Source organism: Epinephelus fuscoguttatus, linkage group LG1, assembly GCF_011397635.1.
Source record: "Epinephelus fuscoguttatus linkage group LG1, E.fuscoguttatus.final_Chr_v1".
Classification (NCBI taxonomy): Eukaryota; Metazoa; Chordata; class Actinopteri; order Perciformes; family Serranidae; genus Epinephelus; species Epinephelus fuscoguttatus.
In genome coordinates this window covers 33,878,838-33,900,078 of record NC_064752.1, presented here as the reverse complement: position 1 = coordinate 33,900,078, position 21,241 = coordinate 33,878,838, and the positions used below count along the sequence as shown (strand labels likewise).

At 40.8% G+C, this 21,241-nt stretch overlaps 2 protein-coding genes across 3 annotated transcripts in view; one reads left to right on the top strand and one right to left on the bottom strand.

Moving 5' to 3' along the window:
• The first annotated feature begins 27 nt into the window (after nt 1-27).
• r3hcc1 (R3H domain and coiled-coil containing 1) lies at nt 28-7,963 on the top strand. 2 transcript variants are annotated; one of them, XM_049578076.1, is made up of 10 exons: nt 28-183; nt 545-676; nt 1,053-1,152; nt 2,211-2,348; nt 2,586-3,075; nt 3,274-3,449; nt 3,700-3,770; nt 3,861-3,956; nt 4,113-4,253; nt 7,011-7,963. In XM_049578076.1, the coding sequence occupies exons 3-9, from the start codon at nt 1,145-1,147 to the stop codon at nt 4,220-4,222; spliced, it is 1,089 nt and encodes a 362-aa protein (XP_049434033.1). In that variant the 5' UTR covers nt 28-183; nt 545-676; nt 1,053-1,144; the 3' UTR covers nt 4,223-4,253; nt 7,011-7,963. The 2 variants fall into 2 exon arrangements, with proteins under 2 accessions (XP_049434033.1, XP_049434024.1); XM_049578067.1 differs by having other exon boundaries at nt 33-208.
• LOC125889845 (lysyl oxidase homolog 2A-like) overlaps nt 4,319-21,241 on the bottom strand; it is a 34,060-nt gene continuing 17,137 nt past the window's right edge. Inside the window, exons 5-14 of the mRNA XM_049578052.1 lie at nt 18,961-19,177; nt 16,911-17,094; nt 14,173-14,324; nt 13,920-14,087; nt 10,224-10,389; nt 9,596-9,836; nt 9,150-9,265; nt 8,873-9,009; nt 8,287-8,398; nt 4,319-6,656 (exon numbers count right to left, since the gene is read on the bottom strand). Coding sequence (XP_049434009.1) covers nt 6,586-6,656; nt 8,287-8,398; nt 8,873-9,009; nt 9,150-9,265; nt 9,596-9,836; nt 10,224-10,389; nt 13,920-14,087; nt 14,173-14,324; nt 16,911-17,094; nt 18,961-19,177 — 1,564 coding nt within the window. The 3' untranslated portion in view covers nt 4,319-6,585. The remainder of the gene's footprint in view (nt 6,657-8,286; nt 8,399-8,872; nt 9,010-9,149; nt 9,266-9,595; nt 9,837-10,223; nt 10,390-13,919; nt 14,088-14,172; nt 14,325-16,910; nt 17,095-18,960; nt 19,178-21,241) is intronic.

The following is a 21,241-nucleotide window of genomic DNA, read 5'->3' as shown; positions in this document are numbered from 1 at the left end:
GTAATGCTTCCATGCGTTGTTTGCCAACCGCCATAAAACTAGAAAAAGAAGAAGAAGAAGAAGAAGAAGAAGAAAACATCTGCTTCCGGAAGCTAAATAATGGAAGCTAACTACTGAACTATCGCTGGCTGGGACTTCAACTGTTGTCACCTGTGCCACAGCACCTAACTAAAACAAGTCCAGGTCAGAAAACTCTTAAATGGTTACGGTAAGCCCGCCTGAATATCTACAAGCTTTAGCTAACCCCAGGTAGCATGACGGTTAACGTACGTCAGGTGCGTAAACGTTAACCAAAGTCAGTTAGCCTTATTTTGAGTTGTTAAGTTGTGGATTAGGGCATAAACCCACAGCAACAGGCTAGATTTACGCACCAATAACACACATTAATGTAGATATTCTCACTTTGGCTAACCAAGGTTGCTAGCTAACGCCACTGGCCACAGTGAAATTTGGCCAGTGATTGATTTGTAACGTTACCGTTGCTGCCCGTTGACCGTTGCTAACGTTAACTGAGTGTAAGTTATCTTCCCCACACTGTCCCCAGGACCCATCCTTCTCTGTCCACCCTGGCGTTTCCCTGTGTCGATGGCATCTATCTCCCAAAACAAGAAAATCAATTCCTCCATTATGTCAAGGAAGAGCTGGAAACATACCAAGAGAAGAGCAACCGCAAGAGGTAAATTAAGAGAACACATAACCACAGTAGCCAGATGAACATTGTGCTATAGCATCAGTCAGGTGTCCGTTTAAACTCAGTTACAGGGATTTACTGGTCACACAAAATGTGTTTTTATTCCTAAGAACCTATAATTTATTTCTACGTCTTCCTGCCTTCTTTCTAAAGATGTGCAATCTTACTTTTGAACCTTGTGTGAAACAGCTGGTACAAAGACTGAAGATAAAAAATATTTACTTGTATTGGATTAAAGCACAGTATGCCACTGTGATTCTATAGGAAGATAGATGTATTCAGTACTCATCACTGTGTTGTTCAGTGGTGTTCATTATGTCTTTAGTTTCTGATAATGACTTTAGTTGTTCTTTTATCTCAGACATGTTAGGATGTTACATACCTTGACATGTTTCGGCATCACAACCACCACCAAGTGACACTTCTGAGGAAGGCGGAAGTTTCCACCGAAACATGTCAAGGTATGTAACATCCTAACATGTCTGAGATAAAAGAACAACTAAAGTCATCACTATGTATTCTATGAAAAAGTAGGTCCAGATTCTAGGACTTTCCAACTGTTGATACCCCACAAGTAAATACTAAACTTAAAGACTGCCTTTCAGTGCTTTGAACCAGACATGGGCAGTATCAAGGTATTATGGAGTACTAGGGTGTTACAGAAATCCCTTAAGTATGATTTTTAATACTGTCAAAAATACAGCTGTTGCTATGAAACTGATACAGAGATGCTGTATTAGGGAGATGTAGTGCATAAATGAGCCACTAGAGGTCAGTCTCTACCAGTGGGACAGGTAGCTGAGCTGAGAAAGATAGTGAGTGGTAGTGGTGGGGATAACATTATGAGACTATTGAAAAAAGGAGAAATGCCTCTGCCCCCGTTTGGGAGTATTGCCACATATGATTTTGTTCAACACAACCTCCCCGTTCAACTCACTTGTGTTAGTATTTGCAGCAACGACAAGTGTCATTAGGTCCTCCTGAAAGAAGGGTGCCTGTTTCCTATGTATCCATTATTCTGTGGGCCATAAGTAGGTTAATTGCACATTAAAAACACAGCATAGTAGGCGAGACAGTGACATACATGCTACAATACCATCATATATCGTATAACCTGGTGAAATGTCAGGAAGGAAGGAAAATAGATCCTGCCCAAGTGTACTTTGAACCATATAATCAAATGAACTACAACAGGCTTTAAAACCTGAACGTCTCATCCTGTTGGATGAATATGAACCTCTAATTCTGGACTTTTTAATGAGATGTCTTTTTATAGTGTACATGTATTTGTGTGTGACTTTCTGTGTTTGTTGTTTGTCTTCTCACTCTACTTATTTCTTCTGCTGTTGCAAAAGAAATCCTGCTCTCAATGTATTTAAGCTTTATTTGGTCATGTGTTCTCATTGACATTAAATCTCCAATGCCAAATTTATAGTTGAAAATATATTTAAAAAAAGAAGTTGCTTATATGACCTTAACTGTCTTTCTCTGTTGTGATTCCCTCTGTGTCCTTGTCCAGTGTGCTCCTGTTCCCCCCGCTACCTAGCAGGCTACGTTACCTGATCCACAGCACCACAGAGGACATACCAGAGCTCACCACCTTCTCAGTAGGGGAGAGCTGGTGTCGGAGGGTGGTGGTCTGCTATTCTGAGCTCAGGTAGTGAATGTAGACAAGATGATAGCTGTTACACGTGCAGTAAACATCTTACAGTATTGCTTAGTTTGTGCACTTTGCCAGTGATATCACAAAAAAGAAAGGTCTTGGTTTTTGTTATTGTTGCTGCTTGTTTTTCTAAATCCCGGGTCTCTCTTTTAGGTTTAATTGCTTTTCAATTTAAATAGAATAGATTTTTGTAGAACGAGTTAAGTCATTTGTGGGGGGGGTTTTCTGCAGGGCTGAGGTCGAGGAAGATGGTGACTGGGAGAGCAACAGCAGCTTGTGTGCAGAGCCCCTAAGAAGCAGAGAGGAGATGGACGGCCATGCCAGGCCTAAATCTTCAATCCCATCGCGAAGCCGAGGACCTAAGAGGCCGGACAAACCCCTTTACATGCCACGAGCTGCTCGGGAGAGACTGTGCTTACAAAACTCACAAGGAACCACAGGAGACCAAGAGTCGCCCAGTCCGGCCTCAAGTAGCTGTAGCTGCATCTGCAGCTCATCTGACTCTTGTTTATGCACCGAAACTACAGAAAAAACAAAGTCCTCATCCACACTCAGACAGGAATGTCTCCCCAGTGTAGCAGAGGGTGTCCTCAACCATGTTGCTGACAGTTCAGCACTCATCTGGGAACAGACTGTGTCCTCTTTGGCTGACATGACTCTGGAGGAGGATGAGAAGGACAAGGAGGACACATGCACAGACACAGATGATGTAACTGAGGAGGTGAGCCTGCTTTTGGTTTTCTGTGGGTACTTAATGTCTTACTAATACACGTGTTACTAATATAACCATGTGTTATTGAGATATATTCCATTACTTGTGTTTTTTTGGATTAATATTCACATTACTTGAAGCTCTTTCATGTTGAGGCCACATCAGCACCATAAACAGTAACCAGTTATTTTGTGTTTGTCCTGTCAGATCAAGGAACATCTTAAAGAAACGGTGACCTTTTCCATTCAGCACGTCCACAATGATTACTCCATTTATGAGAATGTGTGTACCAGCCCAGATAAGTTTCCCCACGTGATTGAGATCTACAACTTCCCGGCTTTTTACAAAACAGACGATCTCCTGGATGCCTTCACAGAGTACAGGTGCGAGCAGAGTTTAGATCTTAAACCTCTCTACAGATCTGTCAGTCTCTGTAGCTTTTCTGTTTTAGGTAACAAATCCTGTGAGTTTATTTGATCTTCAAACTGTGTAGATATTTTGTACACTTACTCCACAACAAAAAGTTTAAACTGAAGACTTTAAAACATCCCTAATGTCCAATCTAAGTAAATCAAGACCTCAAACTATTGATCCACCTCCCAAACTCCTAAAGTGCTCTCCTGTCTGTTGCAGTGATGGTGGACTAAAGATTGAGTGGGTGGACAACACACATGCCCTTGGGGTTTTCTCCAGTGAGACGGCAGGTATGTGTCCTCACTGCACAATGAATGTGATGCTGGGATTGAAGTTAAAAGATGACTAGAATTGTACTAACATATAGCAATGTCGTGCAGCACTCCACGCCCTCTCCATCTGCCATCCAACACTGAAGGCGAGATCACTGGCTCAAGGGAGTAAAAGCGCCATAGGCAAGGCCATGAGACGGGCAGGTAGGCGATTCACAAAGCTTATTGGAGCCCTGTAGCTACGTGCTTGTTGTGTAGGAAATATGTTAAGCAATAACATCTGTATTTTGTTACTGTCTTGGAGCCTTTCTGTGTTATGTAGTATGGGAATCAGATGGTTGTTTCTGTGCTGCTTCCTAGAGTTCATCCAGCCAGTGAAGGAACGTCCTAGGACAGACTGTGCTGTAGCCAGGCGGATGGTGACCAGAGCCCTGGGGCTGCAGGGACGAGGCAGAGTGCAGCGATACTGAAGGGAAGTGAAGACACCGCAGGCTAATACAGGTGAACAGAATAACACAAGTGACGAATGATGTTTCATCAGGAAGGATTGTGGAGTTTGCTGAGGAGTTGTTGGAAATAGCCTTGCCATGGTAGTCTGTGTTGACAGTGTTACAATGTTCAGGCATACACCAATTACATTACTTCCCCACTGCCCCCATCGTCGTGGGGTTTTATGTCTCCTCACTTTGATCAGAGGTTCCTTTTGAAAGCATTTCTATACACTCAAACACTGTAAAAAGATTCCTCATCTGAATCGAGATCTGCTTTCACCAATATTTATTTCAAAAATGTAATGTTTTTCCACATTCACCCTTGCATACAAAATATGACCAGTCAGACAGCAAGCAAGAGGTACTCTTTTAAAATGAGGATCCTTGAATTTGCTACATTAAAAAAACATATTCACACAACAATAAAGAGGCATTTTCACATACATCTGTGGCTTTTACAGTACATCCACAATGTTTTCAGTCCCTGATGGTAGTAATATAACAAATCTCAGACATTGACAAAGAAGCTGAGGGGATGCACACATCGTGAAGATGACAATGTGTCTATGTGTCTAATAAACAAACAATTAATAAATAAAACATTTTCAGAGGCATAGTCAGATGTGTGGAACACACAATACAAGAGGCAAAAAAGCACATTCCCTCTTAATTCTGACCATCTATGACTGGAAGTCTTTACAAATCATCAGAAACATTGCAGGAAACAAATCTAATCATCTCTTGTTGTAGATTAATCTACTGTATTCAGCACCAGAGGGGCCCTAACAAAAAAATAAAATGAATAAGTCCAACTTTAGGTAGCCTACATTACAGTTTTGGTTACAACCTGTAATCCTTTGTAGAGAATTAAAAATAGTCTTTATAAAAACAACAAATCTTTGTTTTGTCAGTTGTGTTGTTGCTATAGATTGTGCTATATTGCTCTACAGTCATTATAATCGTGCTGTATTTTTTCAGTTTCTAGTTAAATCCTTTCACTGTCCAATACTGTGAAAGCAAACATGATTAAAGCAGCCCCCTTTTAATCCAACTGTTCTGGGGGGAAACATACAGTGCAAGACGCAGTTGTAGCACCAGGTTTAGCAGTAGACTATTTAACCCAGTCTCGGAACCCATCAGCTATGGACCTGACTATTATTGAGCCTCTGGGGAAAATGGCCATTATTTCTGGGGTTCAAGTGTAGCCAGAGGATATCCAGAGAACAGATATTCGGGCCAAGACTTCCTCCTCTGTGCACCAGTTTATAGTTTGATCCCCAACTTGAGATGGGAGTATGGAGATAAAGTTGAGATACAATGTCTTTGACTGGACTGTTTGACAAGTAGCCAGTTTAGTGAAGCTAATAAAAAGCTATATCATGGTCAAACAAAGCCAATGGGTTCTGAGATTGCACTTCGTCTAATGCGTTCTGCCTCTTTTTCTCTCTCAAGCAACCAATGCCTGCTCAAATGTCATTGGTCTATACTACTCAGACTACAAACGGAAACCAGAACGCTTCCAATACCAAAATATTTTCCCCTTCCCTTCAGATTCTGCATTCATAAGCAGGTTTCTGTTTGACAATAATTTTCATCTATCCCAAGCAAACTCAACATGAGGGTGAATGTTTCATCTAATGGTCTTTGGTTTAAGGCTTCTTCAAACTCTTCAAAGTTTGGCTTAGAAGACACCTGTTGGCACACTTAATTTAATAACTTATTTGGCTACAACTCTCATTGACGTCTCTCCCAGTGAGCACCAGGTCAAAACCTACATTTCACTGACAAGGCAAAGGCACTAATGCTGCATTTCCACTGCATGGTACGGCATAGCTCAACTCAGCTTGCTCCTTTGGTTCTCCATCAGCAAAAATTGTGGATAGTACCTGGTGCTTGTATACCATTTTTAAATAGCCAAGCTACCATCAATAGCAACTGCAATTTTTTATTTGACTCAATTCAGATTTTTAAAAAATGGCACGCTGCAAACTACTCTGTACAACTGACAAAAGTGTTTGGTTGCCAATGATAGCATTCAGTGAGTTGAAGATAATGTCACGGCACCTGGTACCAATAGTGAGTCAAGTTGAGTGGAACCATGCAGTGGAAATGAGGCATGAATAAGGACACTTTTGTACAGCTGAATGTGGGTTAATAGATTTCGGAAGCAAGCAGTTCATAATTTACCATTGAATTCATGTCCGTTGTACCTGTTGAGCCCTGAGCCCAAAAACATCCAGCAGAGCTTCAAGGAAGCAAAACCGTACAGCCCCCTCTAGTGGTTGTCAAATATCAATATACGCTTCCCTAATGTCCGTCCGTCTGTGTTGTCCGTCTTTGGTCTACCTGTGTGAAAGCTGGTTGGTCATTAATCCAGGGAACGTTTCCTCTATTTCTGAACTCCGTGAGCCACCTGTAAAGTAAGATAGGGAAAGGATGACGGCATGAGCAATGCTATGTGCATGATACAGTACAAATGTTAAAGCTCCTTGTCTAATACACCTAAACTTTACATGGTACCAGCCAATAAAACTGCACCATTTGAACACGCCTCTCTGATAGTAACAACCCCCCGATGTGACGAGAGAACCAGTAATGTCAGGACTTTTCATTTGAATTTATTGACAGTGGAGTGAAATGTTTTCAAAATCAGGTAAACTATTGTCTAAAAAGTCCTGACTTTTAGAAAAGGCAGCATTTTGTGATATGCTTTTTTTTTTTTTTTTTTTTTTTTTAAATCAACTAACAGGCTTTCTATTTTTCACAGAAAGGGCCAGCAGAGGTCTGCCTCCATCCAATGGCCCTCTGTAGAGGCTTCACAGTGGCTACAAACAGCTAGCTGATCATAAAGCGTGACTGTCGTCAAGCACTGTTTGCCTGCTTCACTGATTGGTTCAGCATGCCTGTGTGATGGAGAGCGCCACACATCAGCGACACCACCCTGCTGAAGTGTCCTGCTGACACCTGTTACATTGTGCACTGTAGTTACAGCCAGATTTTTATATAGAGTGCACAAATCAACTGACAAATGTAATGTAGATCAATTAACAGAATCCAAATCGGTTAAAAAGATAACAGTCAGTATTGTTTTCAAAAGCCAGCATCTCAAAGAAAAGAAACACACATGTAACAGCAGTGTCATGCTGGACCCAGAAATATATTTTCTAATGTTTTAGTTCATTTTAAAACTTTGTTGTTGAAAGATGTTCAGTTGTTTTTTAATATTTATTTGTTTCCTTTAAATAACACAAAACTACCTTTTAGGATTGTTGCCTTTTGTGTTCATTCTTTCTCTCCACATATGACAGAAAACCAGATGACTTCAACTAAAGTTTGAGCTTTGAAGTCTTGGAAGGTTTGGCCTTTTTTACCTGTTACTGTACTGTCGTTTTGTCCCAATCTTACCTCTGTATAGGGTGTGTCCAAAAATGCCACTAAGAGAAAATTATATATTGTTTGTATATAGTAAAGATGTTGAATAATTTATTTTTTGTCATACTAAAATGGAAGGTTTTCCTGAAATTATCTCTTGTGCCTGATGTGGGAGTGACAGGACTTGTTCTATGGCATGTCTCTGTGCATTACCAGGTTGGATACCTGTAGAACTTCACTGAATCCCTTGATTCATGACAATATGAAAACTACACATGGTGTCTAGTAATTTGTTGTATTAAAGTTTCAGTGATGTAAAATTTTAAATAAACATACAGTACAGCTAAAACGAGTTAGGACAGTAACACTTTGTGCATTGTTTGCTTTACATCAGCATGTTACATTTAAAATGAAAGAATAATAATATCTTAAAAATGTTAAAGCCCTGACTCTATCCTCTTTAACATTAGGTGAGTAGTGTAAAAACTGTAACTCAGTTCTAGGGAACAAAAATGAGTTCATACGTTTTCTTTATTTAAACATAAATCGTCTACAAATTGTCTATAACGCAGCATCATTTTTCACTGGACTTGACACATAACCAGTGTAATTAATATCACTGTAACCCTAATGCAGAGGAGATTATGATCCTTATAAGATAATGGTCTCACCTATATGACAGTTGTACGTCCACATCCGCTGTCCATCGTATCGGGCGCTGCACTTCATAATGTTGTTGGTGTAATCTGATTCTGCAACCTCATAGTTGGGGTTTATCACAACCTGTGAGAGCCAAAAACAATGAATGTTAAACATCTGATGGAAATATTCTCTTTAATCTATACATAGTCATTTTCTAAGTATTACTAAAAAACGAATAATACAGACTCAGTGAGTGGCAGTATGAGGGTGTCAGGCTGTCTCAAAAAAAAGAGTATAAGTTTGATTGCTGCAGCTGATTGAGAAAAATGATTTTCTAGTGGAGGATGTCACATCTTTTCACAACCCAGAGATCTGAAATTTAGTTTCCGCAGCAACCAAAGTGTCCACCGGAAAGTTCAGTGTCCTTCAACAACCCCTCCTCGCCTGTTAAAGTCTGAATAAGAGCATGCTTTATAACATAAGCAGATGCAGAGATGTGGAAAGTCTCTGTATCTATTTGGTCTATACGACCACACTGGCTGGAGATGAAACAATCTTTCCAGCAGCAGATGTGACGTATCTACTGTGGCTAGACTGACAGACCAAATGTTTTACCTGGAGGATGTAGTCACCGGGTTTCACATCTGTGATGTCAATCCACTGACAGTCGATGTCGTGCCTGTAGGTATCCCAGCAGCCAACTGTGATGCCTTGTGCCCCAAAGTTTGCACATTCATACTTCTTCTGGATACCTGTCAGTATTCAGCCCAGTTTTAGTTTCGTTCTAAAGCCATTCAGATTTTGATGTTTTTACTATATTCTCTTCAGCAGCATAATTCGACACAAAGCCACAGTATGTAATAAAAACAAAAAGGAAAGAAGGAATCTTTACCTTCGTCACAGTGAGTGTCCTCCAGACAGAAGCTGGCCTTGTGTCCCTCTGCTACTTTAGTGCCATTTAGAGACAGCAGGTCATAGTGGGTGAAAACCTCCATACTGTGGTAATGTCTGGATCGGACAAAGAAAAACAATGTTGAAACATCCTATACATGCCTAAATTTAGCAACTGCACATTAACATACACGCTCGTATCCCTGACCCACTCCCAGCAGCATTTACAGCCCGAGGGGAAAAGCCTTATTGCCAGTGGGATATAGGGAATTCCAGTTTGGATGTTGGTTATTAATTATTAACGATTCATCCTGTATGATTTCATTCATGACACTCTGGCATCCAGCATTAATGTTACAGTCATTTGAGAGTAACACAACAGGTTTCATACAGTCATTAATATAAAAGCTGCAGCAAATGACACTGTTGGTCTCGTTGAGGTCTCACCTGTGACATTCGTGCCAAACCCAGGAGTGGTGTGCCGCTCGAGGCCTGAAGTCTGACTGGCCGTTGTTTTGGATCTGGGAGGAGAAGCGGAGAAGGCGGCGGTATGAATTGGGGTCGGCGTTGTCAGCCGTACTGGACAGGCAGTGCTCCTCGTGGGCACACTGCAGCGCATACATGGGTCTGTCCTCCAGGTAGGTGGTCTGCTCCACAGCCTGGGCACTGAGGACCAGGTCTGGGGCCACTGAGAGGGAGAGAGCAACAAGGGACGTGGTCGTTAGGAACAACGTCACAAACACGCAAAGTTTCCCCAGTAGCTGTAGAGCATCAAGTTCGTCTTTTATAAAGAAATATTCCTTACTACTAAAGTTTTTTAAACAGCAATAGTAGAAAAGAACAGGTGTTACTAATTACATGTCTCTGTTCTATTCAAGTGTCCCATGACAGTGTGTCTGACACAGCATGCAGAATACCAGGACCCTGAAACGGAAGCAGCTCAATAGAATTTGGCCATCATAAAGTTTATCATATGCATATGTGCCTTTCTTACTTTGATAATTCAAAATGTCCTCCATGAAAAGCTTTGTAAGACTCTGAGTGTAGATGGTATTTGCATTCTGCGCTTTCTTACTCTGAGTACAGGAGACCCCCGCAGCGAAGCGTCCACCTCCTTTGGGACAGTCAATGTGCTTCCCGTGATGAAGACACTGATCCAGAGTGAGCTCCGTTCCGGAGCATCTCACTCCACTCATCAACACTGCATCAGCTGAGGCATCTCCTTGCCAGTACCATGTTTCCTGATGAAAGAGAAGCACAGAAAACAACTTCAAACAACTTAAGCACATCAAGCTGACAGACCTGTAACGGTACAGAAAAGTGTACTGTAAATGTGTTGTTCTGGACTACTTTTTTTTTTTTTCAATGAGAAAAGTCCCTTTGAGGCGTGACCCTGATAATTAAATATCCAAGGTGTGTGGCCATGCCAAAGCCTGTCTGTCCCTGCCTTAACTATTATTATTGTTCTGGGATTTTCCCACCCAGGTCATATTAGACTCTAAAGGTTTGGCTTTCAGGTCTGGAGACTAGTTGAGCCTTTAGGCAGTGAAGTCTAAAGTGAGTCCAAGTCCAGTCTTAAGCTTTGATTTTTGCGACTTACATGTAAAGGAATCCGATACTTTGGTACATATAGTTATTCTCCTTCTTACCAATAAGATTGATACCACTCTGTCTTTACTGTAAGAGCCAGCAGCTAGTTAGCTTGGTTTAGCATAATGACTGGAAATAGGGAACCAGCTAGCCCAGTTCTGTCCTGAGGCCTACCAAGTTTGCTAATTAAAATGTCTAATTTCTTTAATCCATACAAAAACTGAGGTGTAACCTAGCCATATTTTGTGCTTCTCATCTTGTAACATAACATGACAGAGATTTTGTTATCTTCTGGACAGAGCCAGGCTAGCTGCTTCCCCGTTTCCAGTCTAAGTCTAAGCTATGCTAACAGGCTGCTGGCGGTAGCTTCATATCTATAATATTGACATCAGAGTGGTATCAATCTTCTCATCTGACTCTCTGCCAGAAAGTAAAGAAGTGTACTTTCCAAAATGTCAAAGTGCATCTTTCAATCGGAGTTAATTCAAAGTCTCAAGTCTACTATTACAACTTTGTCCAACGGAGTCCGATGGATTTAAATAGATGAAGGTCATGCTGCTGGAACTGTTTTGGAAATTTGTGTGGGAACGTTTTAAGTAGGAACATTTTCTTGAAGCCAAGGGATGGTCTGCTGTCCTCACAGTCCTGACTCAGCCTTATTACAACATTCTGCAGACCACAGGAAAACGACCTGTGCTCATAGTTTCCGTCATCTTCCAAGAAAGTGGAGGATTCATGAGAAAGAAATCCAGCTGAGGGATATGGATGTGGGAGGACTTGCTGGTGGGCTAAGGAGAGGGATAGATATACAGCAGTATAGTTTAAGCTTGGAGTCATTTGTTCCATCTGGTGGTGGGGTTTGTCTGCAGGAGTATTTAAAATTCAGACAGGAAATAGTCTCTGAAGAGGTTGCTCTGTGCTCTACTTCTATAACAAATAGCATTTGTTACTCATAGACCTGCTGTCAACATGAGAACCTTAGTGTAATGGTAACTTCTTATATGTGGTGACAAAGGGACATTGTTATTATGATACCTTGACCTGATCATTTGACTTGGCACTATATTGTGTTTTTTATGAAGTGAAATAGGTACTTGTAATCACAAGTAAACCCTTCATTCCACACTGGAGAAGCACAGTGTTGAACTGTACTTGACTAAAGGGTGAGTGCTCAAGCAGTGACCGCAAACACATGATGACCTGATTACGTGTTGTTTCATTAGAAGTGCACTGCACATAACTGTCCCAAACACACTTGGGTGAGATCCTGTCCAAGTTCCACTCATAAAACCTCCTGCTGTTATCAGTGAACGTCCCCGTGATTCACACATACTTTCCAAGCCTATATCACCTTTAACCACAAATCCAACACTGGTTTTAAAAATAGAAATATATTAAGAACACGAGAGGGGGTCTTTAACTTAACCAGCCTCTCACCTCGTGACATAAAGGAAGCGCTGGGGGGTTTCCTTTAAAAGTAAGAGGTAAACGTAAGCAGGACAGAACTGTGACGCAGCCAAGTCATGCCACGGGCTTTAGCGGTGTAAAACTTCACTAAACTTCAAACAGCAAATGATGGCTTTGCCCATCACTCCCGCTGAGGGCTTTAAAGCTCATCTGTGCCATAGGTTTACCACTTCTGACCTGCTTTCTGCTCTCACTCTGTGTTTTTGTAGTTTCAAAGACAGTTACAAGCTTATTTTGCTCTCAGGGGTCAGTAAAGCTCATGAGAGAGATAATGACATCCACTGACACGCACACACAGATGGATATTAAAATGGGTAGTGCTGCCTGAGTGGTTTCATCTCGTGCATATTACACATGGCTGTGACTTTCATATCATTTCTAATCCATTAATCAAATCAAATACAATAACATCTGTATTCCATCTAAGCTATTGAAGGTCCAGTGTGCAGTGTGTTTTCTTTAGTGTATAATCACCTCAAAGTAAGAAGTGTCATGTTTTGGTTATTTAAGAATGAGCCATTGTATCTCCTTAAGGAGCAGATCCTCATCCATGGAGTCTGCCATGTTGCACAGTAGCCCAGAATAGACAGAACAAACACCAGCTCTAGGGAGCACCATTCATGTTTTCACATCGGACACCGGGCGTAGCAGCCCCTCCACGACCAGCAGTGTTGAAAAAACAGTGATTTCTTGATGTAAAACTGATTTATTCAGTGTTTTTACTGGTTTTAATCGATGGGCTCATTTGTTTTGGAGAGGGAGAGACCTCTGCGGATAATTCGGCTCCTGCTAAAAACCTCCTGAACAATGAACACTGAAGTAATTTTAACTGGGAGAAGTTTCAGCTGGTTGCAACTGCAATCTTCACCACTAGATGCCACTAAATCCCCCTAAATCTCACACACTGCTCCTTTAATTACCCCAACTTAGTTTAAATGGTACAATAATGTGAAAAGCAGAGGCCTGTTTTGAGGTTCAGACAGGCTTCACTTGACAGTTTGGAAACAGACAACTTCCAATACGCGTTTATATTTCTTTACATTTTATCAGTTTAACCTAGCTAAATCTGTTTCACATTCCAATAACATGACATGATACAAAAAAAAAATTAGAATGATCATGTTCATGCACATACAGTATACTGGAAATACGAATGACTATAACTATCAATCATTAGGACAAAATGACTGTACAAAAATCTTAGGAACTGATAGTGACAGGGCAAGCATGTAAAAAAAAAAAAAAAACAACTTTTTTTTTTTAGCCAATTCATGTTTTTTATGTTATTTTTACCTCGCTGCTAATACAGGGGAAGCTTGACAATATACGCTGATGGCTTCTGGGCCTCTCCTGTCACACCAGTTTCACCTCTTTTATCATTTTTTATGTTGTTGTTTTGTACTATTTAGCTTGATACCCTAAGCCTGCTGCTGGTGAAAGCTCTGCTTGTGCAGGGGCCTGTGTATTTCACACATAAAAGAGCTGATGTGGTTTTTGCCACATGTGTATAATACAAGATGCACAAATTTAATTTATTTTTCATTTTAAAATATAAGTGAATTACCTGTGAATGATAGCATAAATTATCCAGTTAGGTGTGCCAGAGCACAAACTATACCCACAGCCATCTCCTTTATGCTGAAAGCCTGTGCAGTGAAGATAAGCTCATCTTATAAATGATTTGTGTGTATTACATGTGGAGCACAACATTTACCTGGAAAGCATGGCTGGCAAAACCCAAGCCCAGCTGTCTGCACACTACCATGGCCTCCATGGTCCCCCAGCTGTCACTGCACACTGAACCCCACACCATAGAGCCGTTCCTCTCTGCCAGGACCTCCACACGGCCCTCATAGGGATTACGGCCGCCATTTAGCCGAAGCTGAGGACAGAGACAGACAGGTGTGTCTTCCAGTTCTCTACAAATCTTTATTTTTTATACTACGGAGATAGAGAGAGGTACTCACTCTTTTGTTGAAGCCCATGGCGGGAACATTACACCTGACTGCTGCATCTTCCTCATGGCTGCAGCCAACAGAGTCACGGTTGAAGTAGCACTCAGTCAGTGACTTTTCAAACCCAGAGCACTCCACCTCGTTCATGTGGACCGGCCCGATCCCTATGGGAATACAAACAAACAAAAGTGTCTCTCATTCTGTTGAACTTACTTACTTACTTACAGTCACTACTAACTGGAAAAACAGCTGGGGCATTAGCTTAATGTGCATTACAGAAAATAATTTAAGAAGGCCTGTTTTCTATTTCCATTACTGGAAAGAAGAAACCTGATCTTTGGGTTACACAATGATCTTAGGAAACACAAGTCTGTACTGCCCACTATTCCTGAGTACACAGCAGTAGCCTCACCTGCTTGTGTTTTCTCAGAACAACAAGTGCATCCAAAGACAGATTTAAGACTTCCTGTTCCCTGGAATTACAGCTCAAAGGAAACAAGCAGTCAGCTATGTCAAATGAAAATGAGACACTCGAGGTTTGTTAAAAAAAAAAAAAAATATTGACTCTGTATTCTTTTTTTTTTTTTCAAATTTAAAAAACAAAGTCATCTGCGTTTAGCGGAGTTTCCAAAATAACATGTGTGAGTACTCCTTCATGCTGGTTTCTTTCCCATGTGACTGAGCAGGAATGTCTCTAGTGATGTGAGCCCTGAAACAACAGCCAGACGCTGAGACGGACGGAATAAATTTGCAAAAGGAAGAACACGCTGCTGCTGTAATCACACAGCCCATTTCCAAGTCTGATTAATACTCAGAATCAATTAAATAAAACAAATATTTATCTTGTTTATCAAATTTAATTCAGAGAAAATGAGTGAAAAACATTACAGTCATAGACGTACGTAGATTGTACAAGAACTTTGTCTAAAAACAAGTCTCCTGTACAAATCTAGGAAATACCATTTTAGTTTTATTGACATTCTTGTTTAGTCCACTTCAGTGACTTCTGAAAACAAACACAATTGCCTATTTCAAGTCTACGGTCTGTGTGTGGCACCCTTTTTGGATCCAGTGGTCAGCTCGTAAAGAAATCCATCCCTCAAATAACCTTGTGCACTCTCCAACAAAGAATTCCTCCTCTGAAACCCATAAAGACTGTTTTTCACTGATGGAACATTTTGTGCGCTCTTGTGTTTTGTCGTGAGAATAAGGCAGACGAGAGGACATCTGATCCAATGAACATATGATTCTCATAAGCCTGTGGTGTATTGCATTACGCAGATTCAGGGTTCTGGGTCAAGGTGTGAGTCTAGTGTGCTGCTGCATACATTCTCCAGCACATTTGTATGCTGACTTCAGGTCTGGGCTGATTGAAGTGAGACAAAAACAGGTGGTGATACAGAGGCCAACGATAAGGTGGAGGTGGGAGCGTCTGGTTTCAGTCCACACCTTTCATTTTCACAGCTGGAACTGAGTTCTGCTTGAAGCTGTGCTTGGACCTTTGATAAGTACTGTAGATGTGAGATTTCATCAAAGCTAAAATCCTGTGAACAGTTAAGTTCAACACTATGCATGATCCATGAATGTGTGGAGGATCTGCTACAGGCTACCTATATGGGTGAGGGTTGCAACTATGGCCTCCAAAATAATTACGTGATTGTTCTTCCAAACACCTACTAATATTGGATATTTAAGGCCAAATTTTAAAAATCTGATAACGACCTATCAGGTTTGTCTTCTTAGAAGTTTTTTTTATGAACCCACTGTTTGGATGAGTATCCTTTAAATTTGAATATTCAAGAACTGTGAGCAAGAAATGCCCTGAACTATGTGATGTAGAAGCTGTGTCTGAATTACCTCAAATATATTTAACACTAACATTATGTTTACCAAATATTTTTAAATTTGTGAAGGGGATGTAGTCAAGCTAAAACCAGGTGTTAAGATCTCATATATATATATATATATATATATACACATATATAATTACTAATATACAAGTTGATACATTTGGATACACCCCAATACATTAAATGTCACTACAGATAGTCTGTAAAAAAAAAAAAAAAATCATGTTTTCCTCCTATTGTCTCTAATGGCATCTTGCTAGAATCTACCACAGGTGAATGTAAACAACCAATTCGAGCCGAGTGGTCGCTGTCAATCATGTCAATCGCTGCTCGTGAACTGCAGTCAAACTGTCAAACTAGGCAGCATTGTTCAAATATGGATTAAGATTCCGTTACTGCATTGCCTATTTCTCCCCTGAAATGTCTTCAGAAACATATTTTGGTGTACTGTTTAGAAGTAAAATGAGAAATTTTGCCGCCATGTTGGAAACAATCGAGCCAAAAGGACCGCCCACCAGCTTGACCAACTTTCTTATTTTACAGCTTAACAGTACACCAAAGTATGTTTTCTAAAAACACGTGAGGCAAGAAATGGGCAATGCAGTAACAGAATTTGATTAATGTTTGATCAGCGCTGCCTAGTTTGACAGTGACTGACATGATTGACAGCTGTGTTAGAGGCTTCCCAACTCTGATTGGTTGTTTATATTCACGTACAGTAGGTTAGAAGCTCTACAAAGAGGCAGAGGAATAAGATTTTTTTTAACAGATGATATGTATCATTTAGTGCTGTGTGGCAATTTAAGCAAATATGACCAAAAATTCACACTCTATATCAGTGTGACACTACTTACACTGGTACTATGCTGTAATACCTGGGTATGTATTCACAAGTCATACCTTGTCCCAGTTGGGCACCAGTCAAGGCGTCTTTGGCGCTACCAAAGCCCAGCTCTCGGCACACCACAGTGGCAGCTCGAATGTTCCAGTTATCGTCACAAACTGTTCCCCACACCCCGTTCTTCAACACCTCCACTCGCCCTTCACCAATCATAGCTCCACCTCTTAGACGCACCAAGGGTTGCTGCAGAAACAGTCCACCGAAAGCTAAAATTAGTTGAAATGTTATAGAGAGAACATTCATGCAAACTATTAAAATCTAGTTGAATTAATATGATTTATTCACGTTATTACTCTATTCAATTAATTTGGACATAATTGCAAAATACAGCAACATGTGACTAGCTAGTGTCTTCAACAACTTTGGCAATAAACTTCATCATGTCGTATCATGTATAATGATTCAGAGGAGGCAGCAGGCTCCCTTTACTGCACACGTTGCTCATAACTGCATCAGAGATGTACATAAAACAAGCTGAAGGACTAAAAATACTTTTTACTCCTGGTTTATTTGGTCCATATTAGATTACCATTGTTACTCGTTTTGTGGGGTGGTGGCACCCTGTGTAATAACTTAGTAAACAATAAACATCAAGCGACAATACTGATAATTTGATTGTATACATGACTGATGCTTAGCACTCGTCCATTCAAATGTTTCCAGATGCTTGACTGCAGGGCCACTAGATTAATAAGCAGGAAATGTTGTAATACAGGCTGGACTCATATCGAGAATTGACTGTAGTATTGTGTATCATGTGTTTACTCAACTCTGTATTTAAATAAAAATGTTTATGGCTCCTATAGTGTAACAGTAACGCAGCAACGTACTGTGTGTGGACAATAAACAGATTTTAAATCAGACATTCAAAATCTGCACTATAAAAACACATGCATAATTTTCTTTAAAAAAAAAGAATTAATCAGAGTCAGAAGTTATTCAAGAAATGTCACAAAGATCTAGGTGAAACTATTATTAGTCATATGGTCGCATAAACTGACTTAGTGAAGCGTCAGAGTCTGTTGATACTGTTTACTTTATAGTTTTTCTCCCACAAGGGAAGACTCGGTCCTCCAGATGGGATAACTCTTAACAGAATACATGACTGTTTTCTTCCTTATTAGAAACACTCAGTTTTTCCAACCATCTGATTCTGCTCAGCCTAACAAAAGCACCAGATTCCAATGCACTTATTGACCTTAACTGCCCTTCTCTGCATGACAAGCTGCCAGCAGTCGCATAGCAATTTAAAAAGTATTTCAAACAGCCTATGGCATGTATTGCTGTTGTTCTGCGTCATTATTTCAGTGTGCACTGTTGCAAAAAGTCGGGTAGTCTTTTTTACAAATGCCACCAACAGAATCCTGTACATTTACTATTTCTTCTTACAACAGCCAGTAACTTTAATGAAGTGTTGCACATGGCCACATAAAACAGTTCAAGATCCCTGTTATCCACTTTAAAGGGGAACTATGCCCAATTTCAACATGTACACGTTATTCCTATGGTCTAAGACAGTCCAAAAATATTAGTAAAAAGCAACAACTCTGTCCCACATCTAAAAACTAGAGTGCTAAAACTCAAATCTGTTATGTCATAGGATATAGAGTCTGGAGCTGCTCCAGAGACAATGAATTGGGAAACATGTTCTCGATGACACTGAGAGCACCCAGAGGAATGTTCTGAGCATATGGGTACATTTTCTGTTTCAGAGCTGAGAACACCACAGCAGAATAAAGCTCATATGGGTGAAAAAACAAAAACATTCTGTGGGTCCATAAAATCAGGCTCCCATTTATTGTCCATGGAGCAGCTCCAGACCTTGTACCCTATGATATCACAAGTTTAAGATGTACTTCTCTGGTTTCTGGCTTTGATAGAGAGTAGCTCATGTTCACAAATATTGATTAAACTTGCCTCAGCCATGGAAATAACATATTAGAATTCTTAATTTGGGTGGTGTTCCTTTAACACAGAAAAAACATGCGAACACCAGACAGAAAGGATGAAAGCTGAGTTTCAAACCCGAGATCTGCTGTGCTGACCTACCTCCACCCTGTAGGCCTTTCTGAAGCCAGCACTGACGCTAGGGGCGAAAGCACGTCCAGGAACACAGCTGATCACTACAGGCATGCCCTGCTCACAGGTGAGGTTACCGTTCAGCTTTATCTCTTTGCCCAGCTTGCAATCGGACAGGTCGGCCTCGTTGCCTGTGCAGTTGACAGAGAAACCCCAGAAGTTCTTCTTACGACGCTTGGCCAGCAATCTGAGAAGAAATGGTGCAACAATATAAACTATTACAAATGATACTGCGGGGCGGCACGGTGGTGTGGTGGTTAGCACTCTCGCCTCACAGCAAGAGGGTTGCCGGTTCGATCCCGGGCGTGGGAGCCCTTCTGTGTGGAGTTTGCATGTTCTCCCCGTGTCAGCGTCGGTTCTCTCCGGGCACTCCGGCTTCCTCCCACAGTCCAAAGACATGCAGATTGGGGACTAGGTTAATTGGTGACTCTAAATTGTCCGTAGGTGTGAATGTGAGCGTGAATGGTTGTTTGTCTCTATGTGTCAGCCCTGCGATAGTCTGGCGACCTGTCCAGGGTGTACCCTGCCTCTCGCCCGATGTAGCTGGGATAGGCTCCAGCCCCCCCGCGACCCTCAAGAGGATGAAGCGGTTAGAAGATGAATGAATGAATGAAATGATACTGCATACCTTTTCTGTTAATTTCTATACATTTACATTACTGCCAACCATATTAGAACGATTGTCATAATTTTTCCCACCCTTTGCGTACCCACGGGTATCAGTTCAGGCCAAAACCAACAAAACTTCACTTTCCCTGGAAAGGCAATCCATCATCATCATAGTGAACACGTTGTCAGTCCTTTTTTGTTACTATATGTTATGTCATTGCTGCATGGCATGCTGTTGCATAGACTGTTTTGAAAAGGAGTCTGCTTGGTGCATTCAAGTGCTGCTGAGAGGCTCTGACACCGAACAGTAAATCATCACCTGCCACATCTCTGAACCACAACAAGGTGCCTTCTGTTATGAAGGTGTTTTCATACCATACTAAAATTGCAGGTATGAAAAACATCTTCAAAAATCTAAAAAACAAAAGCCTGCTTTGGAAAATGGTTGGCAGTACTGTAAAGTATTTCAAAAGCATCAGCAGCACATAAAATATTTTACCATTCTTTCTCACACTTCACAAAAATATTAAGGAGCTGTTTTATGGGGGAGCGGGAATTTCAATTATTTATTTTGTGGAATTCAACAATAACCGTACTGTGCTGTGAAGAACAATGGGGGGATTGTTGTGAGAATACCTCAACACTCTCACGACCCCCATACTTGAATGGAAATCATCAACTAAGGGTCACTGAGGAACCCAACAACAGTGGACCCTGAAGCAGGTCGGGGCCTCGGAAGAAGCAGACCATGTAATGAAACCAGCATGAGTGACATTCACAGCCTGTCAGTTCTTATAGCTTATCCAGATGCTGTAAACAGAATGCAGCTCCAAATCTGTTTGAATGCAAGAACAGTTTGTGGTCCATGAAATGTAAAGACATGCTAAATTTGAGTTGGGAGTTTTTAATTTTACTGGACTGTTATTGACACGTTTGGTGAACAGATCTGTCCTTTGTTGTTGCAGATAAAAGACAGACTGAATGTGATCTTTCACCTTTGTAAAACAGTGAACCATGTGAGACTACACACTTTAAAACTACACAGGCGTTCTGATCCTAAGTGATAAACAACAAACAAAATGCTCTTTGCTGGGTTGATGCGCCTTATACTGTGCTTCAGTTTAAATGCATCCATATGTAAGATTAGCATCACATCATATGACTCCATGTCTACCAAAACTATAAAAATAGAAACCTTTCTAATCAAAGTCATCTTATTTGCCCTCATCTAATTATATCATAGACATTGCTAATCAAAGCCAGAAACATCAGTTTGAATATCAAGGTGCAAATTTGACCACATCATATGTGATCTTCCTGTAAGCAAATGCATTTCTGAAGTCTCTCTGGACTTAATTTGACTGTGGTTGTACTGTGGTTCTGGGAACCTTTCATATGATTATAGAGACCAACAGTGACTGCATGCGCATAATGAATAGATTAGACTGACATATGAAAACATAAACTCATGAACATAAACTTCACCAAAGACCAAACCAACAAAAATACGTTCTTGGAGGGCAGGTAGCTACATTTGTTTATAAAAAAAACCCTTTGACTATTGGATTAATACCTGCGGGTGTTCTCTTTCATGAAGTTACCAGATCAGGAGATTTGTTCATGCGGTTATTCTCTCATGGGC